This window comes from Cricetulus griseus, chromosome 4 (genome assembly GCF_003668045.3).
Source record: "Cricetulus griseus strain 17A/GY chromosome 4, alternate assembly CriGri-PICRH-1.0, whole genome shotgun sequence".
Classification (NCBI taxonomy): Eukaryota; Metazoa; Chordata; class Mammalia; order Rodentia; family Cricetidae; genus Cricetulus; species Cricetulus griseus.
The window spans coordinates 168,367,402-168,384,040 of NC_048597.1; the positions used below are offsets into that span (position 1 = coordinate 168,367,402).

The following is a 16,639-nucleotide window of genomic DNA, read 5'->3' on the forward strand; positions in this document are numbered from 1 at the left end:
AAAAAGCAATGGAATCTTGAAATTTGCAGGAAAATGGATGGAACTCAAAGAAACCATTCTGAGCGAGGTAACCCAATCACAAAAAGACAAACATGATATGTACTCACTCATATGTGGACCTGCTTTATGATACATAAAGTGACCATGCTTTATCAGAGCTGTTTTTAATGATGTTGCTCACAATGGTTTCCTTCCAGATGATGATCGAGAAGCTAATTTAAAAAAAAAAAAATGGTGCCAGGTACCACAAGAGTAACAGAACTGTGCTGTTTTTCTGGGATTTTATTTTTTTACTTTTTTTTAAAATGGAGTGTGCTGGATGTCTCTACAATTTTGTTCAAATGAGTGCAGAACCTCGAAAAGCTGTTGCTGCTATTGATGCATAACATACTGCCATTATTGGTCTTTTTATATAAATATAAATATATATATATACACATAAAAAACCTGGTTTCAAAGATTAAAAGTGGAGAGGAATTGAGGCAGACTCTTTTTTTTTTAAGATTTTATTTATTTGTTATGTATACAACATTCTGCCTCCATGTGTATCTGCACACCAGAAGAGGGCACCAGATCTCATTACGGGTGGTTGTGAGCCACCATGTGGTTGCTGGGAATTGAACTCAGGACTTTTGGAAGAGCAGTCGGTGCTCTTAACCTCTGAGCCATCTCTCCAGCCCAGAGGCAGACTCTTAATGTTGACTCTGGCCTCCAGATGCACACATATGTGTACCCATACACACGTGTGTGCATACACATGAACACCTAGCACACAAAAGACAGTTTTTTAAAAATCCTGCATACTTCTTGCTCTTACAAGGATAAATCATTTGGGAAGTCTAGTGGTGTAGACTTAGAACCTGAAGCTCTAAGTTACTCTGAAGGCTGATGCAGGAGGATCCTGAGTTCAAGGCCTGCCTGGGCTGCAAGTTTAAAACCAGCCTGTTCTAAAATAAGAGGGGGAGTTGGGCGTGGTGGCATGCACCTTTAGTCTCAGAGGCAGGCAGATGTACATGAGTTCAATGCCAGCCAGATCTACATGGAGAGTTCCAGTAAAGCCAGGCTTACAAAGAGAGACACTGACAATAAAATAAAATAAAGAGGGGACGAGCTTTCAGACACTGGCTCTGGTTCTGAATGCCCCCGTCTGGCTGAGCCAGTGGGCTCTTGAAGGGTAAGAATCAAGAGTCAAAGAATGGCAAATGCCTGCTTGGAAGGCTCCCACCAACAGGTACCTACCAACCACCCAAAAGCAGGTGGAGCCGGGCCTGGCCCTGAGGACTGAGGCAGTGCTGCCCTCCCCTGGTCACACTGAAGTTCTCTGCCAAGCTGAGCTGCTGAGATTGTGGATATAGCAAATGACTCTCCAATGACAGCATGTGACACTCAGACCCCCTCCCAGTAGCCCACAGGCTGACCACAACCTCTAGCGCTTCCCATGCTGGCCAGCTTTCTCTAACTGCTCAAAGTCTTCCGGAAGTACTGTCTTCACTGGGTGTAGTTGTGTGCTAATCCCACACTTGGAAGGCTGAGGACAACTTGGGCTATAAAACAAACAACAAAACCACTGTGTCCTATCTAGCTAAAGCCCTCAGGGTACAGCTGGAGCTCCTTGCTAGATCTTCCCCTCGGCTTGTACCCTTTGGTCACCCTGCATGCTGTCACTACTTCTACCTGTCCCCAACAGTCTCCACATGTCCATTTAGGTCCTTCTCCAGGAGCCTGACTTTCCTGAGCCCAAACCAAGATGACCCCGCCCATTTCTGCCCATGTCCTGGCTTCTCTACTCCTATCTTGAGGACGGACCACTGCCAGGAACCAGAGATACAGCCCTGGAACTGGGGGGAATTTAAACTTCATTCAGTGCTATCCTGGTACTATTGGAAAGGGACTGTGAGACCCAGGAAAGTGCAGGAAAAGGCCACACAGCTTGTCAGTGGCCACTCTAAAGTAGGCCTGCTCAGGTTCCCTGGAGCTCACACAGCTGCTTCCCCTAGTGACCAGTATCAAACCCCATGTATTTACCATGAATATCTGTACCAACGATCCCCAGGCCCTCACCCAGAGCAGGGCCCAGAGGAAGCAAATGAATGAATAAACAAAAATATTTATATAATGCCTCTGTGTGCTGATCACTCAGCAGGTACCAGCTCTGCTATAGGAATCTATGATCAGGTTGCTCAATGTGACATACATAGAAACAAATAGCATCTGTGAGGAAGGAAGAGCATGTACCAGCAATGGCCTCAGTCACGAATGTCCACAATTAGTGGGCACAGGTGGGGCGAGTGTTTGATGCCCATGGTGAAGGCAGGTATGCGGGGCTTATGCAAAGTGACTTGCTGAACGTTGTGGGAGCCAGGGCCAGGCCTAAGTGTGTGGTCCAGTGGATAGGCAAAGCGCTTGGCCATGCTGAACACAGGGCTGCGGTTCTGGTAGACAGATGGCTCAGGTCGGGTATACACAGCAGGTCCAGGACCTCCTGCTATATTCTCTTTGTAGAACCAATTCTTTTTTGAAGAACCCAGACTATGGCAGGGAGCATCTCGGAAGACTGGGGTGTTGGACCCCAGTGAGAATGGAAGCTTGTACTGGTTGGGAGCCGGGTTGGGATCCATCACTCTATATGGACACCGGCAGCCAAACGTGTAACGGGGAACAGTACGTTCCCCAGGGGGCTGAATCTTCTCAACGCTGTAGTGGCAGGGGCCTGGGGTGGTGGTATACCCTGAAAGGAAGGAAGGTGGGGAGAACCTCACAGGCCCTGATACAAGCTGCTGGGTCAGGGAGGGAGCTGAGTTCTTGCCCAGCCCTGGGGGCTTCCAAAAAACAAACGGGGAAAAAAAAAAAAAAACCAGTGCAGCAGCAGGGCAGGGACATTAGGACTACATCGCGCTGTGGGCAGGGAAAAGGCACCAAGATAGTCACCATGATGGTGACATTATTGTCATAAAACAAAAGCTATCACTGTCATTGTAGCAATGATTCCTTGGCTGTCAACATGTTGGTGTTGCCCCATGTCCCATGACAGTACCAAGAAATTTTCTTTAGGTCTGTGAGCTCATTAGCATGACAATATTGCTACAAATTTGACATGAGCCCTGTGACATCATAATACAATGTATAACATTGGCTTCTATGCATGAAAACAGTGACACACACAAAAAAAAAACCAGTGACACATATATGGTGATGCATGCTATTTGTGTCATATATATATGACACAAATATATATATATATATATATATATATATATATATATATATATATATATATATATATATCATGGCTGGCCTGGAACAAGCTGTGTAGGCCAGGCTGTCCTCTACTTTCCAGGTGCTGAGATTATTACTATGTGCCACCATACTTAGCTGACACTGGTGTCTTGATGAGATAATGAGCAAATGCTAGCATTCTCAGATACGCCTCTGCTTTGCCCCTTCCCAGGTTCTAAGGATGGATGCCTCCCACACTCCATCCTCCCAATGGCCCACCTTCCCAGCCCATCTTACGTATGTTGGAGATGCGCTCCTCCATGGGGACCTGGGGGCAGGTAGACATTCCAAAACGAGTTACTTTGGAATCCAACAAATAGCAAGGTCCGGGGCTGTATGTATCTATGATCCCTGCAGGGAACAAGGGGGGCCTGCGTGTCACAGCTGCCACCCCACCAAGGGCTCCCTTCAGATTCCTCTGGCTATCTGTGGACTTTGATTTCCTCATCTGTAAAATAGGACCCTCTGTGCATGACTGCTGGAGGCTGCTGGCAGGGCCAGATAAGAGCAAGAGGATCACAGTGTGGTCAGCCTCCTACCACAGACACGTCCAGGTTGATGCCAAGGGTAGTGACAACCACTGTAGCTACTGTAAATATGGAGAAAGGGCTCGATCCCAGCCAAAGCTTCTGCCAAGGAGATATGACTTGGGGAAGGGAGGCAGGCACCCTAAACCTCAGGCCCCCAAACAAAAGACTATATCCCCACCCAACCCCTCACTTAAGTGGCCTTGGCTATCAGCCACTGCTCATCTTTGACTACTGCAAGCATCCCCAGCAGAATATGCAACACAGAGCTGAAGAGACCCAGGAAAAGAGAGCCCTGCTCTGCCAGGACAGTTCTAGGCCCCCAACAGCTCCCCAGGGAGATCTGTCCAACTGGCTGCACAGAGCTGCCTTGAGATGTGGGAGTCCACTTAGGACATTTTACTGACTTCCTTCTGTCTCCATCTTCACCAGCCCCTGTCCCCAATGGCCTGTGGCTGCAGTCTTGGACAGTAGCCCCGACCCTTCAGGAACAGACAGTGGGGAGTGCTCACGTTTATCAGTGTGCCGTCTGTGCAGGCTGTAAGCTGGCTCCTGGAACATAGAGGTGTCGTGGGCTATGTAGCCAGTACAGGATGCCCGGAGGTACTTGGCAGGCCCTGGACCTATGAGGACAGACAAGACAACCTTTAGCTTCAGCCCCCAGTGTGGTGTGCCATGAAAACACAAGGGGCTTTGCTCCGGCTGATGGCATACTGCCATGGAGCTGGGCATCAGGCTGGTTCCCTACAAGGAAGGTAGTATGCAGAGCTAAAATGCAATTTCCTGTAGATCCGCTGCCCACTGTAGGAAAACAACAGTCACAGTCAATTGAAAACTTGGTCCGTACTAAGACTCATGCTAACCACTTGATGGTGTTATTTCAATTGAGCCTCTAGACAACCTTATTAAGACAAACACTCTTGTCTTTTCCATCTTACAGATAACAATACTGAGGCTAAAAAAATAATCTATCCAGCTACAGTAACTAGTGGTGTGAGAATCAACAGAACCCAAACATTTAATCATTGCTCTAAACACTTCCCATGTAATCATCGGTCAATAGCAACCTAGTGAGAATTCGTTTGCCTGATCTCCATTGAAAAGAAAGAGAAACCCTTGAATGTGGGACTGGTGAATGAATAGCTGAGTGATAGAGTTCTCACCTATAATATTCCTAGCACCTAGAAAAGTGAAAACCAAGCTAAACACTCTAATCCTTTCCCCAAATCATGCTATATGCCCCCACATTCCAACTCTCTTCCCTGGCTGGGCCTAACTTGGAGGTGCAGGTTACTTTAAGGTCTTGAGGAGTACTTACTGGGGCTGGAGGTGGAGCTGGCATGCTAGGCCCTTGGTAGCAGCCCAGCACACTGGATCCTAGAGTAGGGCTGCTCTCACCTTTGATTGTGGCCATGACAACAGGGGTCTGCCTTATTTCCCTCCGTGAAGGCACCTCTTCCTGCTTCTCTGGGTGGTGTGCATAGAACACACAGCTCCCGGACCCCTTGGACAGTTTCATGGTGAAAGCTGGGAAGAAACATGAGCAGTTACCAGCAGTGCCTGAGAGGCCAGGAGCCAGTACCCCTGCCCAAGCCCCTCCATCCTCTCCCTACCCCACTTAAGAGACTCCAAACAGCTGAGAACTGAGGGAAAAGATGCCTGGGCTCAGCAGCTGAAGCCACAGAGGTGAAGCCAGCACAGGGTCCAGTGGCTGGAGTGGGAGATGACATCACATCATGGCAGAACTGTGAGGCCCGGAGTGTTTATTTCCCCGTTGCCGTGGTGCCTGAACTGTGGCGTAGCAGCTCTATAGTGAGAGCCCAGCTACAGGAAAATTCAGCTCCATTGCCCACTCTTACATCCAACCAGGCTGAATGCCCTGGGTGTTCCTCAATAACCCTGGTCTGAGAAGGGAGTAAGTAGTGAGTGACATGGCCCTTGAGACAGCTACTCACTACCACTACCTACTTTTTGTTTTTTGTTTTTTGGGTTTTTTGTTGTTGTTGTTTTGTTTTTGGTTTTTTTGTTTTTGTTTTTGTTTTTGTTTTTTGTTTTTTTGGTTTTTTGAGACAGGGTTTCTCTGTGTAGCTTTGGAGAAGCTGGGCACAGAATTCCTGGCACTCTCTCTGGAGACCAGGCTGGCCTCGAACTCACAGAGATCCACCTGCCTCTGCCTCCTGAGTGCTGGGATTAAAGGTGTGAGCCACCAACGCCTGGATACCAGTGGGTAACTTATGAGAGGGGACAGGAACAGAAAGGGTGAGTAGGTCCTGGGTGAAGGGTTCTTGCTCACCCCCACAGCCCTCTGGGACCTTCTAGCCTCTATCCCTTTTACCAATCTCCCCCAGACTCTGGACAAGTGCTTTCTTCTATCAGTCTCCTGTTTAAGCTAAACTATTTCCCACTAAGGTGTGACTGTCTCACAGCCCCTTCCCAGGCTCCTTTGCCAAGGCATGATATCTTTAAAGATCTACATCTAGCTAAAGGAGTACCTACCTAATGGAGGCATTTCAGACACAGAGTGAAGGGCAAGCGAGGGAGGGGAAGAGCTCACACTCATGTCCACAGCAGCCGCTTCCCATGCCTACCACAGAGAGCACCTCTGAGGAAATCTGCTGGGAGATACTGAGGGAGGGAGCAGCATGCAGGCTCCACATGATGGAGGGATGACTCCCACGGCTGGGAAAACCCCAGAGACCTCTTCACCCCTAAGAGCTCAGGAGGATCCAGGGCTTCCATCCACCACTGGGATTTGATCTGAGCCAGATCAAGAAAGGCCCTCATCATAGAACTAAAGGATGAAAGGTAGTGTCCTTTAAATGGGGTCTGTCACCAACACAGTGTGGACACTGAGACCACAGCAGGGGTCAAGTGTAGATGGGCTTTGCTTGGCGTGGCCATCTCACAAAAAAACAGCACGGAGACTTATTATTAATTTTAAACACCTAGCCTATAGCATAGGCTTGTCTCACTGACTCTTATAACTTAAATTAACTCATTTCTATTCATCTACATGTTGCCACTTGACTTTTATCTGTCCTCCTGAATGTCTTGCTCCCCTTCCCTCTGGCTGGTGACGCTGCCTTTCTTCCTCCCAGAGCTCTCTGTCCCCAGAAGTCCTGCCTAACCTCTTCCTGCCTAGCTAATGTCCCTTCAGCTCTTTATTAAGCCAATCACAGTGACACATCTTCACACAGTATAAAGGAACATTCCACAACAATCAAGGATTTAATCCAGAGTCCCCAACTTCATCAGTGACAGGAATGGAACAAGAACACCAAATTCAGGAATCTCTGCAGGTCACCGTCTAGATTCTCACAAAGTTGCCATTGTGGTAGTGATCTGAACTTGTGGCAGCCGCCCAGCACAGTCACCATCAAGCATGCTGGGAAATCAGAATTCCTGGGGGCTGAAAGGCCCAGAATAGAGAGCAGGCTCCCAGCCAGCAGCAGCAGCCCCTCTTCTGGGGAACAATCACAATACTACCTGCTCACCCCGCCCTGTGAGCACTCCAGGCAGCCCCTTCCCCTGCCTGGTGGGATTCTCCAAGTGCTTCCCTCCCAGGAGTCTGCTCTATTCCTGGCACACGTCCTTATCCATAGCTTTCTTGAGGAATGGATTCCCCCACCTTCAGCAGGCCTGGGCTGTTCTCTTCTGCTCCATGTACTCACTTGCTCCCCATCTCTGACGAAGTCTGGCCCTCCCCAGCTGTTAGTTCTCCCACCCATGACCCCTCCTTGTATCTTAGAGTCCCTTCTTTGTCACATGGGTTCCAGTGTCCAGAAGCAACTCTCCTCAGCTTCTCAGTGCTACTTGTCCCTCACTTAGAACCTGGTGGCCCTGGTTCATGACTGCTGCTGCCCTTCTCCTAACCCTGCTATGACCCTGGTAACTTTGGCCCACCTAGGGCCCACTCCCCAGTCAATGCCTGGTCATCCTCATCTACAAAGACCTCTGTCAACACCCTCTCATGCCCTGTTCACAACCGTGGTCCTGGGCTTTTCACTACCTCCCACATCATCAACTGCCACCTCCCTCTGGACACCAGTCTTCCATTTCCCAGCCCCTAGCAGTTTTTATGAGACACCTGACTGCCGAACCTGTACCTCCTCCTCACCCGCAGGCCCTTCCTGCCATCAGAGCTCTCAACTTTGGATTTGGCAACCTCAATAAGCCTCACCTCTAGGCAGCTTGATCCCGTGTCCCCAGACGTTGTCCCAGCATGTCTTGCTCCCATCTACGTGACTAGGTCTCCATGCAGTCCCTACTTATCTGCACCAAGCAAAAGCAGGCCATGAAGCCAGGCTGCAGCTGTAGCCCTGTCAGCCAGGCCTACCTACTTCCCCTTCCCACAGGAAGCTGTGGCTGCTCTCCTCAGATTTCCACATGACCCCTCTAATATCCAAGGTCCTTCTGTCCACTAAAAACTGTGCTTCAGGGGGCTGGACAGATGGCTCAGTGGTCAAAAGCACTTGCAGTTCTTCCAGAGGACTGGGGTTCAGTTCCCAGAACCCACATCAACCACCTGTAACTACAGTTCCGGGGGGGGGGGGATCCAATACCCTATTCTGCCCTCTAGAGCCCTACATGCATGTGGGACACATAAAATGAACAAATAGATCTTTTTAAAAATAAAAGCCCAACCCTGCTCTTGAACTCATACATGTCTCTGTACCCACCTGTCCCTCCCTGCCAATCCACAGACACATTTACTCAAAGGGTGTTTTCTCTTGTGGTGGCCAGTCTTTCCTCTCTTTCCTTCTTGACTCACTGAAAGCTGGCTTTGGGCCTACTGCTCCACCCAAGAGAGGCTGGACTAGATGCCCACAGACCTGCACACAGCCACTGCACGTAGCGGACTCTTAGCATCATCTTCTGATTTGGCCTCTTGGTGGCACTGGCCAACATGGATGACTACTCCCTGTGTCACCCAGAGCCTCTCCAGGCTCCAGGATGTTCTCCTGGTTTTGACTGTCCCTTTACAGGCTTTCTTCTGGCTCTTCTTCCTCACCCTGACCTTTGAATATTGGCAAATGCTTATTAATCACAAAATGGAAAATACTAAGTTTACTTGGAAGCAGTCTCGAAGGCTCTCCCTCAACCAGGTGATCCATGTGAAGATAGCTCAGTGGGCAAAATGCTTGCTGTGCCAGAATGAAGATCTGAGTTCAGACTCAAGGGATCCACATAAAAATCTGTGAGGAGCAGTGTGCTCCTGTAACCCCAGCACTGGTGGGGGGGGGATACCTGGCCATTCAGCTTATCTAATCATGTATAGTGAGAGACCCTGCCTCAAAAAAGGAGGTGGGAAGCAATGCAGAAAGATACCCAATGGTGGTTGACCTCTGGCTTCCACACAGGTGTACATAATATCCCTCACACACAGATGTTTATTATTATTATTATTATTATTATTATTATTATTATTATTTTATATTGTGTATTGTATGGTTATGTGCATGCCACATGTATAGAGATAAAAGGACAATTTTGGGGAGTCAGTTCTCTCCTTCCACTGTGGAACCCAGGGATTGAACTCAGGCATTAAGTTAGTGAGCACTTCTACCCACTAAACTAAACTTGCTGGCCACAATTTAGAGGAGGCAGGGACAGGTCTCATCATGTAGCCTAGGATGTCCTGGAACTTGTTATGTCGACCAGGCTGGCCTCAAACTCAAAGAGATTACCTGCCTCTGCCTCCCCAGTGCTAGGTCAAAAGGTATGCACTGCCAATACGTCATTCCATTTTTTTAAAATTCAAAACCAAAACAAAGGCAAATAAAATAAAACCCCACCAAGGGAGATGCTGGTGCCTCCTGGTAGGGTGACACAAAGAGACCACAGCATCACTCTATCATGTTTCACAAAGATGTAAAATCTGAATCAAACACAAGAATATCAGAGAAGTCAGGATTCATCCACAAGATAACTAACCTGGAGTCACAAAAAATAAAAATAAAGCCAGCATCACAGAAAATAAAGAAATCCTGACCTGTGCCAGATTTATTGGAGAGAGAGAGGGGGGGGAGGAAAGAAGAAGGGAGAAAGAGAGAGAAAGAAAGGAAAGAGAGGAAAGAAAGCCAGACAGCTCAATGCAACATGAAGGGCAGGGCAAGTGATGTCGTTATGAAAATTAGCCAAAGCAGAAATAAGACTATGGCTTATTTCAAAGTGTAGCCAAGTTTATTTCCCGATGGATCATTGTACTCCTAAAAGGGAAGCTCTTTGTTCCTAGAAAACACATACTGACTTATTTAAAAGAAAAGTGCTGAGTGTCATGGCCTTTAGTCCAACACTCAGAAGGCAGGCAGGTCTCCATGAATTTGACCAGACTGGTGTCCACTAGTATGGACAGTGGACCAATGTAGACTGGTGTAGAGTTCCAGCATAATCAGGGCTGCATAGAGACCCTGTCACAAAAATAAAACAAACAGAAGTGTGATAAAATATTAACACTTAGGAAATCTAAACAAATTAAAGTGTGAAGAGTGTGTGAGGATTATTTGTAATAATGTTGCCACTTCTATGTAAGTCTAAAACTAAGTGCAATAAAAAAATCAAAATAAAAAATTATCAGGCTGTGGCGCACACCTTTAATCCCAGCACTCGGGAGGCAGAGGCAGGCAGATCTCTGTGAGTTCCAGGCCAGCCTGGTCTCCAGAGCGAGTGCCAGGAAGGCTCCAAAGCTACACAGAGAAACCCTGTCTTGAAAAAAAATTATCAAGCTGGGGAGATGCCATGTAAGATGTACAGCAATTAAGGAAGACAGCTGATATTGATCTCTGGCCTCAATATGCACAAATGTGTACACACACACACACACACACACACACACACACACACACACACACACACACGTTTCCACATATGCTCACAGGGACAAATGAATACACAGCACATACATACACACTAAAAGAAAAATATTTTGAGGGGCTGAAGGTGCAGCTCAGGTAGGACATGTCCAGTTGAGTTCAGTCCTCAGCAGAGGGGATGGAGGAGGGGATGGAGGAAGGGGTAGAGGGGGCATGGAGGAGAGCTGTTTGAGTAAGTGAATTCTTTGGCCCACTGGTTGATCAGAAGAAAGCCACTCTGCCAGCAGGAGCAGAGCACCCTTACTGAGTGCAGACGTGGGCCTATCTCACTCACTGGCCTACCTTTGGCAGGCAGCTGTGCAGTATTACACCCATTCTCTAGTGTCACAAAACACAAAGAGCTTACCACAGCAATTTCCTGACTCACACTGGGCCTGGGTTTAGGAATTTGGGAGAGACCTGGATGGAGATTCTGGTTCTAGATCTCTTGGGAGTGGGCAGTCAAGATAGCAGTAGTGCCTGCAGCCATTAGAAAGTATATTTGGAGAGTTGGCAGATCCATAACCAAAGATGGTCTGTTCTCATAACAGGTGAGCTGGTGCTGGCTATTAGCAGGAGGCCTCAGCTCCACCCCACATGGGCCTTCCACAGGACACTTATTGTCCTTATTCATGGAATGGCCACTCACAAGGAGTGATCACAGGGGACAAAGCAGAAGCCACCATGCCACTGTGACCTTGCCTTGGAGGTTGTATCATCCTTTCTGCCTTTCTTCTTGGGTGCGCAGGCCAGCTCTATGCATCCAGGGTAAGGACTGCACTAGAATGTAAATGCCAGCAGATGGGGACTACTGAGGCCATCTTAGAAGCTGGCTGTTGTGACGCTGTGCATGTGTGCGTTACATGCATGTGTGTGCAAGTGTGTTTGCCTGTGCATGTGGAGGCCAGAAGTTAATATGAGCTGTCTTTCTCTACCACTTTCAAATTTATTCTTTTTAGAGATTTATTTTATTTTTAATCCTATACACATGTTTGTCTTTGTGGGTATGTGCCTTGTGTAAGGGAGTGACCCCAGGAAGCCAGAGGTATCAGATCCCTGGAGCTGGGGGCGGGGGTTCAGGCAATTGTAAATTGTCTGATGTGGGTGGGTTCTAAGAATTGAACTCAGATCCTCTGAAAGAGTAAAGCACATTCTTACCCACTGAGCCATCTCTCCAGCCCTCCCTTCACCTTATTTATTTTTTGAGACAGTGTCTTTCGCTGAATCCAGAGCTCACAGTTTTAAGACAACTGACTAGCCAGCAAACTCCCAGAAACTACCTATATCTACTTTCCTGATCTGGGATTACAGATTAGGCCAGGCTTAGCTTTTTACTTGTGTGCTGGGGTTACAAACTCAGGTCTTCATACTTGCACTCAGCTATCTCCCCAACTCCACCTTGAGGTTTTTCACTAGGACAAGTGGTCAATGGACCAGGAATGACCACAGCCCAAGCTGTGCAGGCCTGTGTAGAGTGCATACTTCTCAAGCTCCAGACAGGCTGATAGGGGCCTCACCAGGTTGCTCCAGGTCCCTCTCCTAAATGAATCCTGAGAGTCATAAACAAAGAGTGAACCTGGCAGAACCTCCAGGCACTGCCCTTCAGTTTACAAAGCCTTGGAGTCTCTGTTAGAGGCCTTCAGCCCAGTATCATGGTGTCTCTGTGACTCTGTACAGATGAGGAAAAAGCACAGATAGGTGACGTGACTCATCCGAGGCACACAGAAAAGGTTTGGCAAGACCCAACTTCTGGCTCCTCACCCCACATTCTTTCCATTGCCCTGCCCGGGCCGACAGCTCAGACCAACATCTGAAGCCCATTGCAAGCCTTGGTCCCAGGTCCAAGCAGGTATTTCTCCTCCTTCCAAGAAACCCAGAAGAACCCCTCAAAGGTGACCCTGAGTGAGTATACTCACAGATTTTCCACCTAGCTGGGCCCCATCAGCCCCTCCTCCCAGAGGTCTCTGCAAGTGGTCAGTGTTCATCAGGACAGCACAGCAAGGGTTAACAGCATGAACTAATATTTAGAAATAGCACATCCCAGAGGGAGTCAGCTGTGGCCAGCTGGTCACAGCCACTGAAACCACGAGCCTTTGTGGACATGGTATGGCAGGGGAGACCCTGCTTTGAGGAACCTGAGAGGCCCTGAAAGGGTAGACCACCCCTACCCCCACCCTATGGCCCCAGTATGGCATAGGCGTGGCCCGGAGCCCACCCAGGGTTGGACAGGCAAAGCTCCCCCACAGGCCTCCCATCCACAGCCTTGCTCCCAAGGCAGCAAAGACAACTTTTCAGCTTCTGAATTGTGTAACTGTTGGGACTAACTGCTCCTGCCCACTGGAGTCTGGCTGCCTGCGCTTGCAGGAGCCCCACGGGCTCCTGGGCCAGAAGCCGGGGCAAGACCACTCCTAACAGAGGCTTAGCCTGAGGCTCTGCAGAGGAGTTCGTGATTATGAAACTATAGAGCCAAGCAACCAATGCCTAAAGCCTATGACCCCTTGTGCAGGGTAGTCGGCATTCTGTGTCCTTCATGGCAGGAGGCCAGTTCCCTAAGGGCAGGGCCCGAGCAATTGAAGCACAGCGCTGCTCAGACACCACCCCTTTGAGGGCACAAGCACATGCCATTTACTAGCAGGCTGGCTTTGGCCACAGGCTCCTTGCAAGGGTGGAGCCAGTCGGTCAGGGTGCAAAACACCCAGGCTGAGGGCAGGGTGGGGCTGCAACCACTGCCAGTGCTGGCATGCTTAGTCCTAGATGCACTGTGGATAAGGGGGCAGTAAAGGTGACCAGAAGGGCCTGGCCAGCCGGCAGGGTTAAACATTGGTGGGGAATAGAAATCATTAGGTGTCTGTCGTCTCATTCCCCTAGAGTTCTTGGGGAAAGGGAGACAGCATATACTATAGGCCATTGAAACTTCAGAGAATTTGTAACCCTCTGACTTACATTATAGGTGGGAGCATTCTGAGTCATCTTCTTTCCTTGACTCCCCAGGTGTCCTGTCCTGTGGAGAGGTGTCAGTCTAGGGGGTGGAAAAAACACTGAGCTAAAATCCCCCGGTCTGGTCTAGCTAGAGAGGAGAGTCTATGGAGTCTACACAGAGAGGTCAGTGCCGGGGAAGAGAGCAGTGAGGGAGGGCTTCTTGAGGTGGGCCAGAAGTGACCAGGAAGACAGGGTCAACAGGAGCTGCCTGTGAATATCTGCTTAGCCCAACTCCAGGAAAGTCATGGCAAAGGTTAGCAGGCAGAATGAAGGCAAGAGTCAACCCTGAGCATGCCAGGGAGGTTTAGGTCAGCTCTGCTCTGGACAGGCATATCCAAGAGCTGGGGTGAGGACAAAAGAGGAGCTGGCATTACCCCATCCAATGGCACTGCTCTGAGTCAATGGGAGATGATTAGTCCTTCTAAAGCCACATGGGGCCTCAATCTTCATGCCATTGCTCAGCTTCAGTCCAGGGTTCAAGTCTCACACTACCAACAGAAGCCAAGCCTGTGTGCCCAGAGCCCCATGAGCCTGTTTTCTCTTTCATCTGAGAACACACTCATTTCCAAGGGAGTCAAAATCTCAGGTGAATGATTTTTATTTTGTTTTGTTTTGTTTTGTTTTGTATTTTGAGACAGGGTTTCTTTGTGGCTTTGGAGGATGTCCTGGAACTAGCTCTTGTAGACTAGGCTGGTCTTGAACTCATAGAGATCCACCTGCCTCTGCCTCCCAAGTACTGATGATTCTTATTCGTAATCTTTCTCCCCTACCCCTACCCCAGGAACTAACTTTGCAAATGACTTTGAATTTCTGATTCTCCTGCCACTACCTTCTGAGTGTTGAGATTAAAGGCTTGTGTCGCCACGCCCAGTTTTTTTATTGAATTTATTTTGTATATGTTTATATGAATGTATGACATGTTTGCAGGTACCTACAGAGGCTAGAAGAAGGTATCAGAGCCCTTAGAACTGGACCTACAGTTAATTGTGAGCCATTCCATGTGAGCACTGGGAACCAAACTAAGGTTCTCTGCAAGAGTAGTAAGCACTCAACCAGGCAGTGGTGGCGCACACCTTTAATCCAGTACTCTGGAGGCAGAGGTAGGTGTATCTCTGTGAGTTCAAGGCCAGCCTGATCTACAGACCAGCCTGGTCTACAGAGCAAGTGTTAGGATAGGCTCTAAAGATACACAGAGAAAACCTGTCTCGAAAAACCAAAGAGAGAGAGAGAGAGAGAGAGTAGTAAGCACTCTTAATTGCTGAGCCATCTCTTATCCCCATACCCAGTTTTTATGCAGTGTTTCAGAGTAAAGCCAGGGCTTTTATATCTGGGCAGGAACTCTAACAGCTATATCCTCCTCCCCACCATCCCAATGCTATAGATTGAATACAGGGCCTTGCACGTGCTAAGCAAGTGTTCCGATGCCTAGTTATTTCCCCTGGTGAACCTCTTACAAACTGGGAACCCCCAGCAGAGGTACACAAGCTGGGTCATGAATGCATTGCTGGTTGCATTCTTCTTTAGAGCAACAAGGCAGGGGAAGGCTCTGAGCTCATCCTGTCTTAAATCTCAGCTGTGGGATGGGCAGCAGCTACTTGTCTGGAGGCTCCCCAAACAGACAAATGACTCCTGGTAGTGGTGGGCAAATAAATCTGTGGGTAGGGGCCAAGCAAAATGGAGAAGATAGGTGACATGAGACTGGTGTGAATCTCCTCTCTAGTTTCTGATTCATAAAAAAGCAAACACTTCCTCTCCCTTTCATTCTTAAAAAGAAAACCCTTTTACCCCAACATTCCCAGAAGCCTCCCTTTCCCAGTCCATATTTGGGTAGTAATTGGCCCTTAATGAGGACCAAGTGTCTTGCTGACACGGAAGAAAGAAAACAAGCCATGGACTCAATGTCTCAGTTACCTAGAGTGCCTGGATAGTTCTTATGTTAGTCAAAGTCCCTGTAGAATAACAAGTGGTGTCTTAGTCAACTTTAATGGGCACTTATTGAACACCTACTATATGCAACTAACTGCCTCTGAAAAGGAAAATTGAAGGTCACAGATGATACTCCATCCAGGGGGAAGGGTAAGTTGTATACAAACTGCACTGGAATGTATGAATGAAAAGGGAATAAAAGACAAATATTTGCTGAACACTTACTGAATGCCAGCTCCTGGGATAGGCATTTGAAACATATTAAAACGCTTAATCCTTATAAATTTAAGCTTGTAAATGAAGAGCTGAAACCCCGGAGAAGAGACTAGTTAAAGGTCATACATCAAGTAAGAGAATTGAGATCAAGAACACCATCAGACCAGTCATGGCAGGAAAACACCAAGCTTAGGCTCAATGATTTGTCTTCTCCTCATCTCCATCAACTTACTCAAGCCCTTTAATATCTCTCAGCCTCAGATTCTCCATCCAAATGGGGCTCGGTTCTGTTGAAAGTTATGAAATATACTGGTGATATGGCTGTTGCTCGGGGGCAAGGATTGGGAAGAGGGTACAGAGTGGAATGTGAGTTGCAGATCCCATTAGATTAGATTAGATCCCATTAGATTAGCTGCATATCCCATTAGAGGGATATGTGTGGGAGATGAGAGGTACAGGGGTACTCCATCCACTGGAGAAACCCAGGCCAGTTCCCATTGCAGCTAGAGCTGGCTGAACACAGGCACTGGGAAAGGCCAAGGTAACTCTGCTTTTTCCAGCTCCTGGTTGGGACTAGGCAGCCTTTTGCCTGGGAAGGAGCCAGGAAGAGAAGGCCCCAGCCTGAAGCTGTTAGGTAGGAGCTAAATCCAGGGCCAGATTTCCAGGAGGCAGTGGGGCAAGGGAGAACACCAAGATTCTTAGGTCGGGAAGCCTGGGTTCCTTGCAGGAAATGGCCAGGCACCTGCCTTTGACCCTGGACTCTGAGCTGAGCTCCTCCTACACAAAATGAGGGGAAGGGTGCTCAGCCCCTGCCTTGAGGGTTGTTTTGAAGCATGTTATCACAGGACTGAGCTTCACTGTGAG

General features: G+C 48.3%; 1 protein-coding gene across 1 annotated transcript; it reads right to left on the minus strand.

Moving 5' to 3' along the window:
• Positions 1 to 463: 463 nt before the first annotated feature.
• Odf3l1 (outer dense fiber of sperm tails 3 like 1) lies at positions 464 to 12,789 on the minus strand. Its single transcript, XM_027415012.2, has 5 exons — positions 12,571 to 12,789; positions 5,202 to 5,330; positions 4,316 to 4,426; positions 3,514 to 3,627; positions 464 to 2,728 (listed from the first exon to the last, which is right to left on the minus strand). The coding sequence occupies exons 2-5, from the start codon at positions 5,320 to 5,322 to the stop codon at positions 2,247 to 2,249; spliced, it is 828 nt and encodes a 275-aa protein (XP_027270813.1). The 5' UTR covers positions 5,323 to 5,330; positions 12,571 to 12,789; the 3' UTR covers positions 464 to 2,246.
• Between the last annotated feature and the right edge of the window lie 3,850 nt (positions 12,790 to 16,639).